Here is a 17,294-nt window from a genome sequence, read left to right on the forward strand (position 1 = left end):
AAAGAAAAAGAAGAGTGACTTGCTTAGCTTCGCCATAGAGGCTACTAGTCCTAAGCACCACGAAGAGGTGCAAGTCATGCTTAGGGTGCAGGTGCTAAGGAAGGGCTTGGGATAACTGATGTATAACGACGAAGACAGGGTAGTGATGTGATGCGCGACGAAGAGAAATTATGGAGGACGACAATAAAAAACAAGGGGAAAAGAGGACCGGCCGGTGGAGGGTGGGAGGTTGATTGAAAAAGATTCTATTCAACGTTAGCAAGACACCACAAGTTGTCGAAGCACCAGGCAGAGCCCAGGTAGCAGGATGAGTCGAAAGTCCAGGTCCAGGTCCAGATCCGGGTCCAGGTTGAAGTCCAGGAAGAAGCCAAGAGATGGATGGAGCACAAGTTGTGGTATGATGGATGAGTATGATGGATGATGAATGATGGATGATGGGTGATGAATGAGTATGATGGATGATGGATGAAGCACACAGTAAGGATCGAGAGATGGAGCACAGTATGGATCGAGAGATGAAGCACAGTATGGATCGAGAGATGGAGCACAGTATGGATCGAGAGATGAAGCACAGTATGGATCGAGAGATGGAGCACAGTATGGATCGAGAGATGAAGCACAGTATGGATCGAGAGGTGGAGCACAGTATGGATCGAGAGATGAAGCACAGTATGGATCGAGAGATGGAGCACAGTATGGATCGAGAGGTGGATGAAGCACAAGGTATAGCACAGATAGAATGTGGTATGCTTTGGCAGAGCAAAGGTGAGGAGGGAAAATAAAAGAGAAGAAACTCGCCGGGGGGGGGAGCGCCCTTTTATAGACCTCTCGCGGGCCCAAGATCACGCAGACCTCGTTTGGAAGGCACAGACAGGACTGGAAAGACGTTGGGGCGCGCGAGTGTATCAGAGGAAGGAGCTGGGAAGTGAAAAGCGTTGGGACATCGGCGGTGATCGGAGTTGAGGCAATGGCAACCCGACGGATAAAGAAACAGCGGCCTCAGTATTTGGCAATAAGGCAACCGGCACGGAGCATTGCGGAAGGAGGGATGGTGGCAAAACAGTATATTCTGTTAGATATGGAAACCAAAATGAAGCCGCTATGGAAAAGAAATCACGCCAGCTACCTTATTCGCAAACAGCCTGCCAACTCCGTAAATATACACCAAGGTCTTTCCGGTCGCCCAAATATTTAATTGCAGAAATATAAAACTGTAGAAATATTGAGAATACTTCGAGATAGAAGAGAAGGATACATTGTTCCGAAAGAACTTTCTAAGCAAACGTGAGTTTTATATCATCGCCGTGGCCGTCATCAGGGTCTGCCCAAGCGTTATGGCTCACAAACCCGCCGTTGAAGTTTGAAGGTGAACGGAAATCCGGCATTTTGTTGGGGGAAGTGGCAGAAGAATAGGAAGGAAGAGGCGGTGATGTTAATTTGCTGTTGCCCAGCGAGATGAAGGACTCGTTGGGTGTGTGGTATGCGGTATCAAATGTCATTTGTATCTCTTCCTCGTTCTTCCATGGTTCTTCAGCACCGTTGGGGCGTCGTGGAACGTCCGGTAGGGGCTTGATATCTTGAAGCCCTGTGGCTGTTGGTCTCCGTGGAGGATCAGACAGCGTGAAGCTGTTGTTGGGTGCACTTTCCCGGGGGCTGGGAGTGGCGGACGGGGACTCTTTTTTTTGCAGGTTAGGGCTTGCCGTTTTAGGGGGCTGTGGCGAACTCAAGTCGACTTTGATGGGAGGCAGGGTCGACTCAAGCTGCTTGATTTCGATCTGCTCACTTGCCAGTTCCGCCCTAATAGCGTCGATATCAAAGAGAACGCTACCAGCAGGATCGACATTGCCATCAGGAGTATTTGGAGGGCTGCTATCGTTTTGTTCGGCATCGTAGGTTTCCCATCCTTTTTTCTCGGCAAGCTTTCCTCGTTTAAAAAACCCGAATCTCTTCTTATCTGGCTTTTCTTCAGCTTGCTTTCGAGCCTCCTGGATTTCACGTATTAGATCTCGTTGGCGTTCTTGGTGATTCTCGGGATCTGGATCTTCGATTTCACTAAACTCATCGCTTTCCACTTCCCATCCAACTTCTCGAAGAAGTCGAGGCATGGCGGTACGATACGCCATGTGCCCATTGACAAATTGGGTGGCGTTGAAATTTTCGATCCCAGGAATGCCCTCCACTGGTGCTAGACCTGCAACACGCATTATCCCACCGCCCGTGGCCCGAAATAGATATCCTAGAATCCAGTCATTGGATGCATATCCGTTCAGGAATCTTCCGGATACAACGCTCCTAGCTTTGAGATAATCATCCTTGTTTGCAACGATAGGCGAACCGAAAAGATACACATTCTGAATCATTCCATGGGCTCCTTTATCTGCAAGCTCTTTTAGGCAAGAGAATATCAGTCTTGCACCTAACGAGAACCCGATCAACGTAATGGGACGATTCCCAAGATTTCGGTCTATAAGAGAGTCTGCCAGAATCAGACCAGAAGCGTTGGCGCGAGCAAGTGATACATTCCAGGGATTGTCTATTAGGTAAGAAAGTTTTGTAAGGACAATGGGGAGCTGTAGCGACGCCATAAGGGCGGTCAAGATTGTACTGCCAAGCACTTGTTGAAGGCCTTGGGTAAGTGCCTAGACTCCAAGATTAGAAAAGCTTTTTAGGGGTAGGGAAGGGTGGAAAGGAACGTGACGTACCTCAGTAGCAAGGATATTAATAGTAGCACCCATACTCTGAAGCATTTCAGGTTCCCAAAGAATGGAGTAGATATCACCCATTACGGGATCTACCGTACTGAAGGGCAGTCTAACATCGTCGACTTTACCCGTCATCCACCCGGCCGCAGTGACAATTAGGTTCAGCCTTTTGTTATTATGCAACGGACGATACTCAAAGGTCTTGACCGCGCCTGTACGCCGATTTGAGGCACGTATACCGATTGTACTACCTGTTATCGTTGCACCAGAGGTAATCAAAGCAGTACCGCCAACTCCACCAAGAAAAGCGCCAGTGCCAGAAACACCGATGGTAGTAAACCCCGCGGCCAGGCCCGCTCCAATTACAGGAGCCAGCAAGCCAGCGGACAAACCAATCACTAGGCCGCCACCAACGGTAGCAAGACCCATGATCATATACCTTCGCTTCAAAGCATCCTTTCTCCGTTTTTCCATATGATCTGCCTCATCCCAGGTTTCTTTACTTTTCTCTTCTTGCATCTCCAATGCATCAATTACACGTTTCTCGAACCGACATATTTGGACCCATGAAATGTCCATTGCTTCTGCTACCCGCTCTAGTAAACGGCGAGACCTAGAGTCATACGTCGAATCTGCAATAAGTACTAGAAACAGGTCACACAAGATAGTCCATCTAAGATCAATGTCAAGGTTTTCTGAGGATGGCAATTGAGACGGGGTGCGGACCTCCGGTAGGTCATCGTATTGGTGAGCTTCATAGGGTGGCGGAGGGCTATCACAGGATGGCTCGGAAACATGACTAGCAGGGTAATCCTTGTTGCAATCTGGGGAACCCGAGAGTTCTGTAACAGATGAGGAAGTTTCCGCCACAGGGTTTTTTACGCGGGCGTTCTGCATGAGCGGAGCAACAAGGTCTGCTGGTTGGACACCGTGCTCAGCTAGCTGTTCAATCATCACCTGTTCTGCCGCGTCGATTTCCATATGCGCGTAAAGACGAATCATCATCTGCTGTCCCCATTTTGTTGTAGAGTCGATGGCGCCAGATATGTATTTCCGCGTCCCTTTTGTAGACTGAATAGCCTCCAGATCCTTCACCATCTGAAAGATGACGAGTTTAGTGACTCCAACATACGCTATTCTTTGTCCTTCTGTAAGCAAGGTTTTCGTCGCTTGCAGTTGAGACAACGGATCTCGAATCTCGTCTTCAATACCGAGAGCATTGCTTTGCGGCTCCGGGAAAAGATATTTCGTCTCCTCATCTAGACTTGTAGCTGATTGGGCATCATCGTCAACTTGGACTCGAGTATAACCCCTTCCGGCACCCCCTAGTCCTTGATAGACAGCTTCGCCACCCTCATCTTTGCAGCCACGCGCAACAATCCTGCCGTAGTCATCATAAAAATCCAAGGCTCCAAGAGCCGGCATATCTTGCCAACCGCCATCGTCTTGCTTATCAGCTGATTCATCTTTTGTCGCAATCCGTTGATGAGACCATTCAGAAACTGCTGGCCCAGTGGAATAACTACGGCTATGCGATCCCGTCGTCTCATCTTTAGCATCCACCTTGCCGCATCCAGGAGATTCAGTTGCTTTTGCAAAAACGGGTGCTCGAGACCCCGATATTTCCGGGCTACCCCTCACCCGCCGATCCGAATCATCGACCTTATCCTTTTTCCTTTCTTGATTTTCCGATATTTGGGAGGGCACAGATGAAGATCGGGGCAGGGACGCTCCTAGAACGGTGGTACTTTCGATTTCACTCTTGCCAACGCTCTCCGGTTCTCCAGTTGATATACACTCGCTTTTAAAGGATGATCTTGTGTTTCGAATGGGTAAGCCAAAATCATCAAGCACAGCCTGGGGTACTGAAGTGGAAAGGGTACAGGCGTTTGATTCGTCTTTCGGAGTCAGCTCGGATGCGGTCTTGTGCTCCGCGTTCCGATTATTGTTGTGCACGTCAGCTATCGGGGGTGGAACGCTCAACTCTGTCGGTAAAATAGCTTTTTGTTTCTGCGATGATTGTTCCGGCTCCGCCGCGCCGGAACCCATGATGGTAGCTAATCAGAGGGATAAGAGCGTGTATTGAGGGTAGAAAGAGCTTTAAGAGCAAAGGAAGAAGTATTCAAAACTCTTGTTTCTCCAGACGTAGCGAGTACAGGGCGGGCGACGCATAATCTATAGGGCGGGTTGTGGCCTGTGTTTACGTCGATGGAGGATCGACAGGACGAGAAACATTTAGAAATGGGCTCGAGAGATAACGGTTCGATCTAGACACATATTCTGCGTAGATTTTCGGTTAGAACAGCATTCTCAAGGTTGGGAGGGAATGGTGGTCGCTCCAGGAACAGCCACACTATACTAGATGACGAAATACATCTGAGAGCTATTTCAGGGTAGGGTGATCAAGGCGGCAGCACTCACAGGGCTTACAAATAACCCTAGGGGGCCGGCGGGCGAGTTTTCGCAACAACGGCTCTGCTGCTTCGACTACCGTGACCTTCACAGATCAGCCGTCGCGTATTCCGCAAGACGGCTGGTTCGACAGCTCGTTGAATTTGCAGGGATGCGGCTTATGTATTCCGTATCACGAGATTTAGTTAAAGGGGCCGTCACGTGCGGTGGGCCCGAAACTGCCACCAAATCGCCAACGCAAGCATCATGGCTGACAGTCAGCGGGGTGAATGGTGTTGTGGGATTGCGAGTATCTGCACAGAGTCATTATCCCGAGAGTGGCACATTTTGTGCGAATTGACTAGCTACAGCTAACCGGTAACTAACTAACTAACTACTATGCAGTGACGAACTTGTCCCAATCCTGCAGTGCTTCGTTACATTCAGAAAGATATGCCGGCAACCCGGAAACCCAGTTAAGCTGCTCCCTTTTCTTCCCTGGGATGTTCGCTCCCATATAATAGGAATCTGTAAGAGGAAAGAGAGTCCGATCGTTTGCTCTGTCGATGAATGTTTTCCATTCCACCTCTGCTTCTGCTTTCGCTTCGATATACCGGATCCCTTTCTCCTGGAGTGTTTGAATGATACTGGCGATCCAGTTGCCCTGCACTTCAGCAGTGGTAGGCCCATTGCTAAACGAAGTTGGTGCATTCGGCCCATACATGTAGAACATATTTGGATACCCGTGCCGGCACATCCCTAAGTACGACATCGTGCTCCCCTTCCACCCGTCTGCCAACGGCGTGCCGTGGATATCGCGCAGCCCCATATTGGTCAACGCTCCGGTGATGGAATCATAGCCTGTTGCCATTGCGATTACATCCAAGCGGTGGAATGACCCGTCGCTAAGGAGGATCCCATCGGGCTTGATTTCCTCGATGCCATTCTTTCTCAAGTTAATCAAGTACACATTTGGTTTGTTGAATACCTCATAGTAGTGTTGCTCCAGCGCAGGCCTTTTTGTTCCAAATGGGTGGATGGGCTCCAACGGTGCAAGGAAATCCCTCTTCTGCGGATCATTGATTCTTTCTCGCGTTTTTTTAGCCCAGAAATCATAAGCATGGCGGTTTGCCTCAGGGTCTAATAACGTATCTTTATACCCAGCCAGCCAATATTCGAACCCCCCCCTTTCCCACATACCCTCGAAAAATGCTTCACGTTCCTCAGGCGTGTCGTCCGCCGTTTTCTTTGTTTTGAAATCGTACTTCATTCCCCCAAACGTCGTGATTCGTGTCTCGTAAAACTGAGGGTATTCCGGCTTCTTTATTTCTTGCTCTTCGGGCACTAATTTTGATTGACGCATTGGGAGAGCAAGGTTTGGGGTCCGCTGAAACACCAACAACTCTTCCACTTCATCTGCGATTTCTTGAATAATCTGGACTCCACTTGCGCCGGTGCCGATCACTCCCACTCGCTTTCCTTTAACATCAACTCCTTCCCTTGGCCAACTCCAGGGGTGATGCATTTCGCCTTTAAAAGACTCGATCCCCTTAATGTTCGGAATATATTTTATGCCTGCAAACCCAGTCGCTGGGATAAAGAACCTGCACGTTGTTGTTCGCCCGTCATCTGTTTCAATTTTCCAGATGTTGTTGGTGACGTCAAACTGGCCACCAATTACTCTGACGTTGAATTCTACGTCCTTCTTTATTTCCCATACTTTGTCAACGTGGTCAAAGTATCTTCTCAACTCTGCCCTTCCTGGATACTTCTCTGTCCATGTCCAATCTTTCCAGAGCTCTGGTGCCGAGTATTCATATACTGGCACTTCAGAATCAACTCGACAACCTGGTTATCAGGTAGAATTAGCGGCTCTCTTATTAACATATATTTTGAGCCGGACTTTTGATCTGTACCTGGGTATGCGTTCCAGTACCAGATCCCACCAATGTCGGCCCCCGCTTCGTACACTTTGCATTTCACTCCGGCATTTCGGAGCATGTGGAGTGTATATATGCCCGAAAACCCGGCCCCAACAATAAGAACATCATATTGCGGTTCTTCTAGTGAGCCCATGGCCACAAAAATATATAACTTTGATGTTTTGTCCACTAAATAGCTCCTTCAGAAGATATCGAGAGAATACGAAAATAAATTGCAAGGTCATATTCATGAGGGGCCGCCAGGGCTTATATATTTGCAGTCAGCCACTGGATGCATGGGCCAGACGTCATTCGATAAGTCTTCAATTTCTTCCGCCAATGCAATTATCACAAAATTCGCAGTTTCCGCTTAAAGTTGCGTCACCCTTTTTTGATCAAGCTTCGCCGGGGAATCCTAACGGTCGTATCGGCATATAACTCCGTTACTTGGTTGTTTTCTAAATACTTCTCGCGAGACTAGTTGAAATGTAAATAGCCAATATCTATTCCGAGTAGAAGACTCGAGAAGATATACGGAGTATAGGCACCACGTCGAATGCGGTAGCTAGGCTCGTTGCCCTGTATTGAATGACACTGCTTTGTAGGTACTATTAAATTGATCAATAGCTAGCATCCCCTCCGTATAGTGCAAGACCATACCTGACAGACCGGTGCTTATAACGACGCCATTTCCCGGTAAAAAACAGTCTTGAGTGTAACCTCACTCACGGTTGCTCACAGACTCGGAACCAGATTGGAACAACCGTGGTAGGTTCGCATGCAGCACGGACACTAACCAAACGTTAGTGATCCTAGTCAGCGATTGCAGGGGTTGGAAGTACAGGGAAAATTTGCGACACGGCCTATAAAATGAAGGCGTATGCACATACGTACATACGAAGTACAAGGAGGTTTATGCAAGATGCTAGATGAAGGTAAAAAATGCCGGTTGGCAAATATAATTCCTATGATACACCAGTAAAAAATTGTCTGTCATACAGACACTTTCGATATTGCTGATTAATTCCCCCTTTCGAAATAAAATAAAATACCTGAAACATTAGAAGAGAAAAAGGGCATATGTGGCAGCCATTTATTCTTAAACGTAATATGCAACAATGGCTGCAGCGGCCACCAAAGCAGCGCCCTCAGGCCGCAGAGCAGCTGCAGCTCCAGGAAAGACAGAAACTGACGGTCTTGCTGTGCCTGCTGCCGTTGATCTGGTGGTGGTAGAGCCACCTGGTCCAGTGCCCATGGGTCTGCTGGTTGTAGAATATTGACTGGGGCGCGTTGTTGAAGCCGGCCTGCCACTCTGGCTCGAAATCACGGGCGGCATAGAGCTGGATGAAGGGCGGGCAGAAATAGGTCCTGAGCAGTGCCTTTGTTGGAGTTAGCAAAGTAGCTTCGCTTTTGAGGATCAGATGAGGACTCACCAGTGATCACCATGGGGCATACAGCCGTAAGACGCCGTAGGGCTTGGAGGTAATACAGGTGACGGTGTCCGAGAAGGTGCACCGGCGGAGGTGATGGGCCCCTTACAATGCCTATGCTCGAGTCAGATAGAAGAGGTATCCGAGGGAAGGACTGAAGCATACCAATGATCATCATGGGGTTCACAGCCGTAGGAATTGGTTGGAGATGGCCCCGGGGTCTTCTGAGCCATAGTCATAGAGAAGGCGGCCAAGGCCGTGAGGGCGAGAGTAAAAGTCTTCATGGTTTGGGATCTTGCGGCGGAAATTCGGTGGGTAACGAGCGGACTGTGACAAGGCGAAGAAACTGAGAATAGGAGCTCACTGACGGAGGCGTTCAAAGGGATTTATACCCTCTACAACCAAAAAAGGCCGGGCTCGCTCCTCCTCGCCAACCAACGGCGCTGATATGCGAGTGCAGCTGGTGGAGCCTTGGCAGCCACCAAGGTGCTCACATCGACCGCATTCCACGCCGTAGTCGACGCCAGCGGCACATCCGGGCGCGCCGTATCCACACTGCCTGTGCCTTCGCGTCCTGTCTGTAGGGTAGCACGGTTGGTAGGAGAGGAGGCCAGAACCGCCGCGCATGCCAGCTGAAGGGCTTGTCTCCAGCTCCAGTGAAACAAATGCCGCCCTCCCGTTGGGTTGGCGCGGAAACCCGCTCGAATCAGCTTTGTTTCCCTCGTATCATAGGGCCGCGCGCCAGCCCCGCCCTCCTCAAGGTACCTGGCCATCCCGCGCTTGGGCAGCTCCGTCAAGGCGAGCCAAGCTATTCCCGCACGCCACGACTCGGAACATTAAACATTGCCTTTCCTGACTGGCCAGTTTGCGATGAGATCTAATTGTTCCATCTTGCTTGGGATCTGACCACAAGGTATGCCCCACGCGTCCGTTTAATCCACGCACACGACTTTTTGACGGCAGAGAAAAGGAACGAAACAGGAAGCGGCCTGGTCCAAAACTTGTTTTTCCCTACAGTGGGAAACGACTGACAAGGCCAACATTCCATAGGGCTATACTCTGTAGGATATTTTCTTGCTCAGGACAGGTCGGTAACGTCGGGTCAAAATAGACAGCATATCCTTTTTTTTCTGTTCCACGAAAACTCCATAAGGCAAGGCAGATAGCGGCATTCAGCATCAAAGAGCTATGGCTCAAAATGGCATGGACAATGCAGAGCAAAATCAACCTTAGGAAGACTGGTAGGAAGGGTTCATTTCCCAGACCAGGCGCATAGAAGTGTCAACGGGGTGGTTAACACTATTATTGACGCAAAGATGAAGCTCGCTAAAATAATAGGTATAAGGCGAGTAAGGTTGTTTCATTGAAGCAAAAATAGAAATTGGATATCAGAAACAAGCTGACAATACGTAGTTATCCTTGGATTCGCTATCTGCTTCCAAGGTTGCGAGAAAGCTAGAATAGAAAAGAACAGCCAGTCCAGTAACGACATTGAAAAGCCCATGACCATGAAAATAGTATTTTTGCTGTACTAAACCAGCGCAGCACGCCTAAGGCCTGAAATTGGAGAGTGAGAAACTGTCTCTTTATCCGCATTTATTGATGGAGTTTGGAGATGTGAAGACGTGGATGGAAAGATGGGTGCCAAGCAACGCTAACACCGGCCGGACCATTGTTGGTCCGGATCGCCACTTCGCCCATCCCGTCCTGGTGGATTTTACTTTGATATTCGCGACATGGGTCTGTGTTGAGCAGGAGTCAGGTGACTTGTCAGGTGACCAGGTCTCTGAAGGAGGAACCAGAGAACCGTAGGTTTGCCACCTCCTCTTCTTGACCATGGTACCAATTTCAGTATCTTTGTCTATCAGACTGGTGGAGGTTTGCTAGGGGTTTTTCATATGTTTTTTCCATAGTCTTGATTATAGCATGTTTGTCTATAAGTATCTGTGTCTTATTTGTTAGGAGCAAGATCAGACACAATATTATAGATGCTCAGTCACATAATCATCATATGCTTCTGTGTTGTCTGATAGTTATGAGTCTGAGCTCTTTCAAGAATTTGATTGTTATCTAAAGATATGTTTAAGATACTTTATTTTACTCTTGTTACCCATACAAATAGAGATCACTATTAAGTATCTTAAGATCATATATTGAACTCTCTATTTAAGCTTAAATTTTAATTGCAGAGTTTGTGGAGATCTAATGCATCTATATTTTATCAATCTAAGTCTATGAAATATCATAATCTAGAGTCAACATCTCACTTCAATAATTAATTAAAAATGAATAAATCATCTAGAAGAGTTGTTATGCTAAATAGTTCTGATGATTGAGAAAAATGAATTGAAGACATCAAGCATTTAGTAAATCTTCACTGATTGTGAGTGTATGTTGATCTGACAAAAGAAACACATTCCAAACTTCAGAAATTCATTATAGAGAATTTTCTTTCTTCTAAAAAAACTGAAGAAACTGCAACTTCTGCAGATATGAAACATGCAAAAAATATGCAAAGAGATTGATACAGAACTTAAGAGAAGAGAGTCTTAGTGATGCAAAAACTATAGAAGACAATAAGAAATTATGTAGATCTGTCTCTGAGAATTCTTACAATAAGTGAATCAGATGATATAGAAGCTACTACAAAAGAACATCTAAAGACTCTATATGCTAGAAATGCAGTGAATGCTTCTCAATTGAAAGCTAGACTAGTAGAGAAATTCAAAACTCTTAAAGAAGAGTCAAAGAATTAAGTAATTAAAGCATATTTACTGAACTATGAAGAATCATTGAATTGAACAACTGTGTATAATATGTGCAAATATATCTGCAAACTCTTTGTCTTGAAACAATTTCTGAGAGCTATCTCTTTAAATTATAAAAAGTTCTTCTATATATATCTATCTAAGCTTCTAACTGAGGAGAATTTGAATTGAGAACATGAGCTGAATATTTATAAATATATTCAGATATTTTGTCAGTTGTTAAAGAAAGATACTGAGTCAGATCAAAGTAATAAGTCATCAGCATATTTCACTGAAAGAATCATTTAAAATAAGTCATCAGAGAAGAATAATGAAAATATAAACTCTGCATGTCTTTACAGAGAGCAATATAATTGAGTGTACTGCTCATATTTTAATTCACTTATTCAACCAACAGACTGGAAACTGAATTCAAAAATTGATAATAAGATCAAGAAAGCATTGAAGAATTCAGTGAACAACAGAAAATTAAAGAAAAAGATTGCAAATTGAAAGAAATTAAAGAATTTAAATGCTAATGAAGAAGTTAATGCTTTGAGCAATGTGACAGAAGATGATACTAATAAAATCATTGTCAAGACATCTTCTAATTCAACTATCTTTGCTTCTGTAATGATTTTTAACTCCACTAACATGAGCAATAAATATGAACTCTATTCATTATGAAACAGCTTCATATTAGATGAGGGTGCAGATGCACATATTTGCAATGATTTTACAAGATTTCAAAACTACTGAGATGCTGATTCTTTGAATATTGTGCTTGTTGGAAATACTCATTGTAAAATTCACAGATACAGTGATGTTGAAGTTTATATTTAAATGCTGACAGATGCTGACAAGATATTACTAAAGAATGTTCTATACATTTCTGGCTTTCATACAAATTTAGTAGCACACAGATTGTTGTGTGCAAAGAATTGTTATTTGAATGACAAGTCTCTTATGATTTACTACATCAGTACAAGAAATATCTTGTTCAATTTGACTGTTAAAGAGAGAAAAATGGTTGTTGAATACAGATCTATTAACATTGCAATAGATAGTATAACAAGAAGTGTTTTTACTGTCTCATTGAGCAGAGATTCAGTTAAAAAATCATTGACAATATTGATCTTCAGTTTGCTAGAAACAATAAATATTTGACATTTAAGACTTAATCATCTAGAAAGAGAGTCTCTGACTCATCTCTTAAAAATGTCTATCAACATGAAATTTGCAAAGATTTCTCAGAATTCTCTAACAGTGAAGTGCAGATCTTGTGCTCTTTCAAAAGCAAAGTAAATTATACACAGAACACTGTCAGAAAGATCTACACATTTATTCATGAAAATGTTTATTGATCTCATATAGTTTATTTTAGATTATAATGAAGATAGATGAGCAGTTCACTTATATTGTGATTATATTTATCTGCACTACATGGAAACAATGCAGTGAAAATTCAAAAGTTTGATGTGCACAGTAAAAATGATAAGAGTAATTCTCAATTTATATCAATTAACTATCTTGACTATTCAAATTGACAGAGAAATCTCTATGCAGTCAGAACTGACAGCTTTGACTTAAACATATAATATAGTTGTTCAATGTTCAGCACTCTACATTTCAGCTCAAAATGAAGCTGCAGAACATGCAGGAGCTTTAATAATGACAGCAGCATGTACAATGTAAATTGAAGTCAATTTATCTGAGAATTTATGATCAGAATGCATCAAGACTGCAGTGTATATTTTAAACAAAATTTCAGTTAAAGATCTTGATTGAAACACTTCTCTTGAATTTTTAGAGAAATATCTTCAAACTGCAACTTCTTTAACTGAAATTAGACATATAAGAGTTTTTGGCTGTAGAGCATATTCTTTAATTAAGAATGCACAATATGAAAGAAATTAGAAGCTGACTTTTAGAGTGAAAGTTGAATATCTCATTGAATACAAATCAATGAATATTTTTTGCATTTGGATTTCAGTATGATGAAAGATTATATTAATAAGAGACATTATATTCAACAAAGATACACTATTCAATTCTAACAAGATTAGTAGCAAGCTTTTATTACAGAAGAGCTTCATTATGCTGAATACAATATCTTTCATTGAAGTAAGTGATATTAACAAGATGAGCTTGAGCAAGCATGACAGTGAAGATGAAGACTCTAAGAAGAATATATTATGTGAAAGTCATGAAATCATTGATCAGTTAATAAGATCAATGAAAACAATGACTAAGACAGTAACTGATCAATTAAAAGAGACATATGCATTGTCAACATCAGAGTCAACATTAGAGTCATTAGCTTCAGACATCTACACTTAATCTCTTTCAGATGATCCAACAATGTCATTAACTGAAATAGAGACACTAAATTAACTTTCATTGACAGTCAATCATTCTGCTGCAGAAGCTACAGAAATAGTGAGTGATGTTGTAATTGAGTCATCTAAGATTATAACATCTACTACACTTTCTGTCACTAGTTCTACAGAGACAGTGAGCACAAATGATGAACAATTAATAGTCAATCATTCTGCCACAGAAGTGATGAGCACTAATGATGAAATTTCAACAGTTAATCATTTTGTCACAGAAGTAGTGAATGACTCAGTCAGAGTAAGCTTGAACAAGTAATCTTCATCTTCTAGACAAAGTGCTAGAATAAGACACTAAAACACAGATTGAATTGACAGACAAATAGCTTATACAGCAATTCTGCAGTAAACAGCACAATTGAATTCATTTTATAGAGACTATTTAACAGCTTTTACAATTACAAATTCTAGACTTCACAGAGAGAATCTTTCAAAGTCTCCAAAGCATTATTTTTTAATGTTGCAACATCCACATGCTGATGGATTTAAGATCATCATAAATGTGGAAATGAAGAAGCTATGAATGAAAAAATGCTTTGAAGAAGTAGAGAGCTCAGAAGAAATATGTTCAATCTCTTTAATATAAATTTATATGTATAAATTTGATGTTAATGGTTTTTTGGAACATTATAAGGCAAGACTTGTTTTTCACAGAGATCTGAATATCAATAATAAACATGACATCTACACTGCTACTCTTGCTGTGTGAATATTTCATCTTTTAATGACTATAACAGCTTATTTTAAAATCAAGATCTTTCAGATTGACACTGTTAATGCATTTATTAATGCTTCATTTGATAAATCTGTTTATTGCAGACTGACAGAGAGTTATGATAAGAAAAGAGATGTTTGAAAAATTCTATATGTTTTATACAGTTATCTTAAATCTTCATGACTTTGATATGAAGATCTCACTTCAACACTCTGGAAACTAAAATTCTGTCAGATTTGTGAAGAATCATATCTATTCATTGATAAGAATATTATTATCTTTTTTTACATGAATGACATAGTATTTTTATATCACAGAAAGAATGTTGGAACATTTAAGTAGTTATTAAAGAATTTATGAATGTATTATAAGCTTCAAGAGATTGAAGAGCTAGAGTGATTTCTAGATATTTGTATCTTATGCAATAGAGATGCTCAGAAGCTTTGACTGTGCCAGAATAGTTATATTGAGAAGATCACTAATAAGTTCAATCTTATAAAGTTGAAGTCATCACATATGTCAATGATAACTGTGAATATAGCTTCTTATACAGAGATGCAAGATAAGCAATAAATACATATCTATCAACAGAAAATTGATTTAACTCTCTATGCTACTATTATAACACAGTCTGATATTTCATTTACTACTGCAAAATTAAGTGAGGCTTTGATTAATTCAGAATCAGAACATCATACAGCAATTGAGAGAGTTATTTCATATATATTTTCAATGAAGTATTATGCTCTTGAATTCTGTGCTGAGAGAAAGTTGGATATTCAGAGTGATAATAATGACATCATAAACACTTATTTAATAATCATCAGTGACTCTTCTTTTGCAGATGATTTGAGCTCAAGACACTTCTTTCAGAGTTTTATATTTAAGCTCTTTGAAGACTTAATTAATTGAAAATTCTTCAGACAAAAGATCATTACAATGTCTTCAATGAAAGCTGAGCTTTTAGCACTATTCTATACAGTAAAAGAGACCATGTGGTGGAAACACTTATTTAAGAATATTATGTTGAAATTAGAAAGAGATTTTAATATTTTATGTGATAATTTGTAAATGATATGATTACTAATTTTAGTAGCTTCACAACTAATTATCAAGCTTCATCACATTAATATTCATCATCACTGATTACAGCAAGCAGTTACTAATAAAAAATTGAATATTAGCTGAATTAAAAGCAATAATATGTCTGCAGATAACTTAACAAAGATCTTATCTAGACAGAAATTTAAAAAATTCATTAAGTAATTGAGACTCATAAATATTGATTATTTAATAGAGAGAGATTCACTGTCTATGCTACTGTCAAAGCTATAAAGACATGTTGAGCAGAAGTCAGATGACTTATTAGATAATCAGATCTTTAAAGAAGAAATCAGAGAATTATAGATTCATCATCTTCTCTTCTTAATTACAGTATCAATTTCAGTATCTTTGTCTATCAGACTGGCAAAGATTTGCTAGAGGTTTTTCATATGTTTTTCCCATAGTCTTGATTATAGCATGTTCATCTATAAGTATCCATGTCTCATTTGTTAGGAGCAAGACCAGACACAATATTATAGATGCTCAGTCACATGATCATCACGTGCTCCTGTGTCGTCCGATAGTCTGCAATCTTGGGGTCACAGTTTTTAGCATCTTCCGGCACCTGCAGTATTTTTAGGCATAGGCGCCTACAGACTTTCGAATCTCAAACAACAATACTTGGACAGATCGTTGTATATGTTCAATCAACCATCCATCGTTCAACTGGCCTGCCTTGCTACTCTGTTACTTTATGCCCTCAGCGTTTTTGACCCTTGCGAAATTCGCGCTTCTGCCAACCCAGTCGCTGCAAACAGATCACTCTGTACTCCGTAATACTCCCACAATGACACTTACCCACCCGCATCGATACCCACCATTCAATGTATACCATTCGCCATCGTGATACTGCACTATCGGAGTCTTGACTAAAACAACTGCTTTCCGTTTTAAGCTAATGAAAATGAAGACAAAAAAACTCTTTCTATTGATGCGGTCTGTATCGGAGCACTGCCCAACAGGATACGCTTAATTTTGCTATCTAGGTGATATTTGATACGAAGGAACAAAAACAAAATTCTTCTCACATTCGAAATCATGCCGATTCCTCATGGGGACCTGAATATGAGGTACTGAAAGAGATGGAGACGAAATTGAAAGAAATTGACAAATATATGCCTTATTACATTTCAATAAGGCGCCCTCCTGCCTGCGTACTTGACTTCTCCGTGGATTCAAATTTTAAATACCCTTCATGTTTGACTTTTCCTGAATTTGGTAGTAGATGAAGCTTGCCTTTATATTTTACTTTTTTTTATCTCCCTCTTAAAGTGCCAGACACCCGCATCACTCCGCTAACAAAACTACCATATACTAGAAAATGGAGAGGAAATTTTCAAAATCCCTAATTCCCGCGCAGGATCAAAGGATGCTACATTCAAGCTTTCCCAGCGATTGAGGCTGCTTGAACTGGGTCTTGGTCTAGAGCCACCTGAGCTTCCAGAGAAATCTCGATACTTGAATGGTTTCGAGATTGTTGTAGCTTAAAAAACCTTACGTTAAAAGTCACACAGGGGTACGGAGTAGAATGTTGATGAATTCTTTACTAGCCTTTTTTCACTGCAAGGCTGCGCTATTTATAGCCTTGTTAAATAGTGGTTATCCACTGTATTTTGATACATAATTGCCACTCCAGGAGAGATACCTTCCATGCACTGAACATGCATATATACTGCTCCATATTCGCTATTCCAATATTTCAGTTTGAAACTCCGTTAAATGCAAGGAAAACTTGAATCAAAACGCTGATACCCAAACGCCAAAGGAGGCATCGATATACGAGTAGTATGTGCTGTGCAAAAAAAGAAAAGACAAACGAAGAAAAGACACAAAAAAAAACTCTCATATCGATCCCGGATAATATTCACCAAATGTCTGTCAAGCGAGCGT

At 42.0% G+C, this 17,294-nt stretch overlaps 2 protein-coding genes across 2 annotated transcripts; both read right to left on the minus strand.

The window, feature by feature from the left end:
• Positions 1-1,274: 1,274 nt before the first annotated feature.
• Positions 1,275-4,751, minus strand: LOZ57_001188 (uncharacterized protein; the record flags this gene model as incomplete). Its single annotated transcript, XM_049250280.1, has 2 exons — positions 1,275-2,639; positions 2,703-4,751. 2 exons carry the CDS (start codon positions 4,749-4,751, stop codon positions 1,275-1,277), a joined length of 3,414 nt encoding a protein of 1,137 aa, XP_049110640.1.
• Positions 4,752-5,490: 739 nt separating this feature from the next.
• On the minus strand, positions 5,491-7,169 carry LOZ57_001189 (uncharacterized protein; the record flags this gene model as incomplete). The annotated part of the gene is made up of 2 exons (XM_049250281.1): positions 5,491-6,941; positions 7,010-7,169. The coding sequence occupies 2 exons, from the start codon at positions 7,167-7,169 to the stop codon at positions 5,491-5,493; spliced, it is 1,611 nt and encodes a 536-aa protein (XP_049110641.1).
• Positions 7,170-17,294: the final 10,125 nt, after the last annotated feature.

Source organism: Ophidiomyces ophidiicola (genome assembly GCF_022830035.1).
Source record: "Ophidiomyces ophidiicola strain CBS 122913 chromosome Unknown scaffold_3, whole genome shotgun sequence".
Classification (NCBI taxonomy): domain Eukaryota; kingdom Fungi; phylum Ascomycota; class Eurotiomycetes; order Onygenales; family Onygenaceae; genus Ophidiomyces; species Ophidiomyces ophidiicola.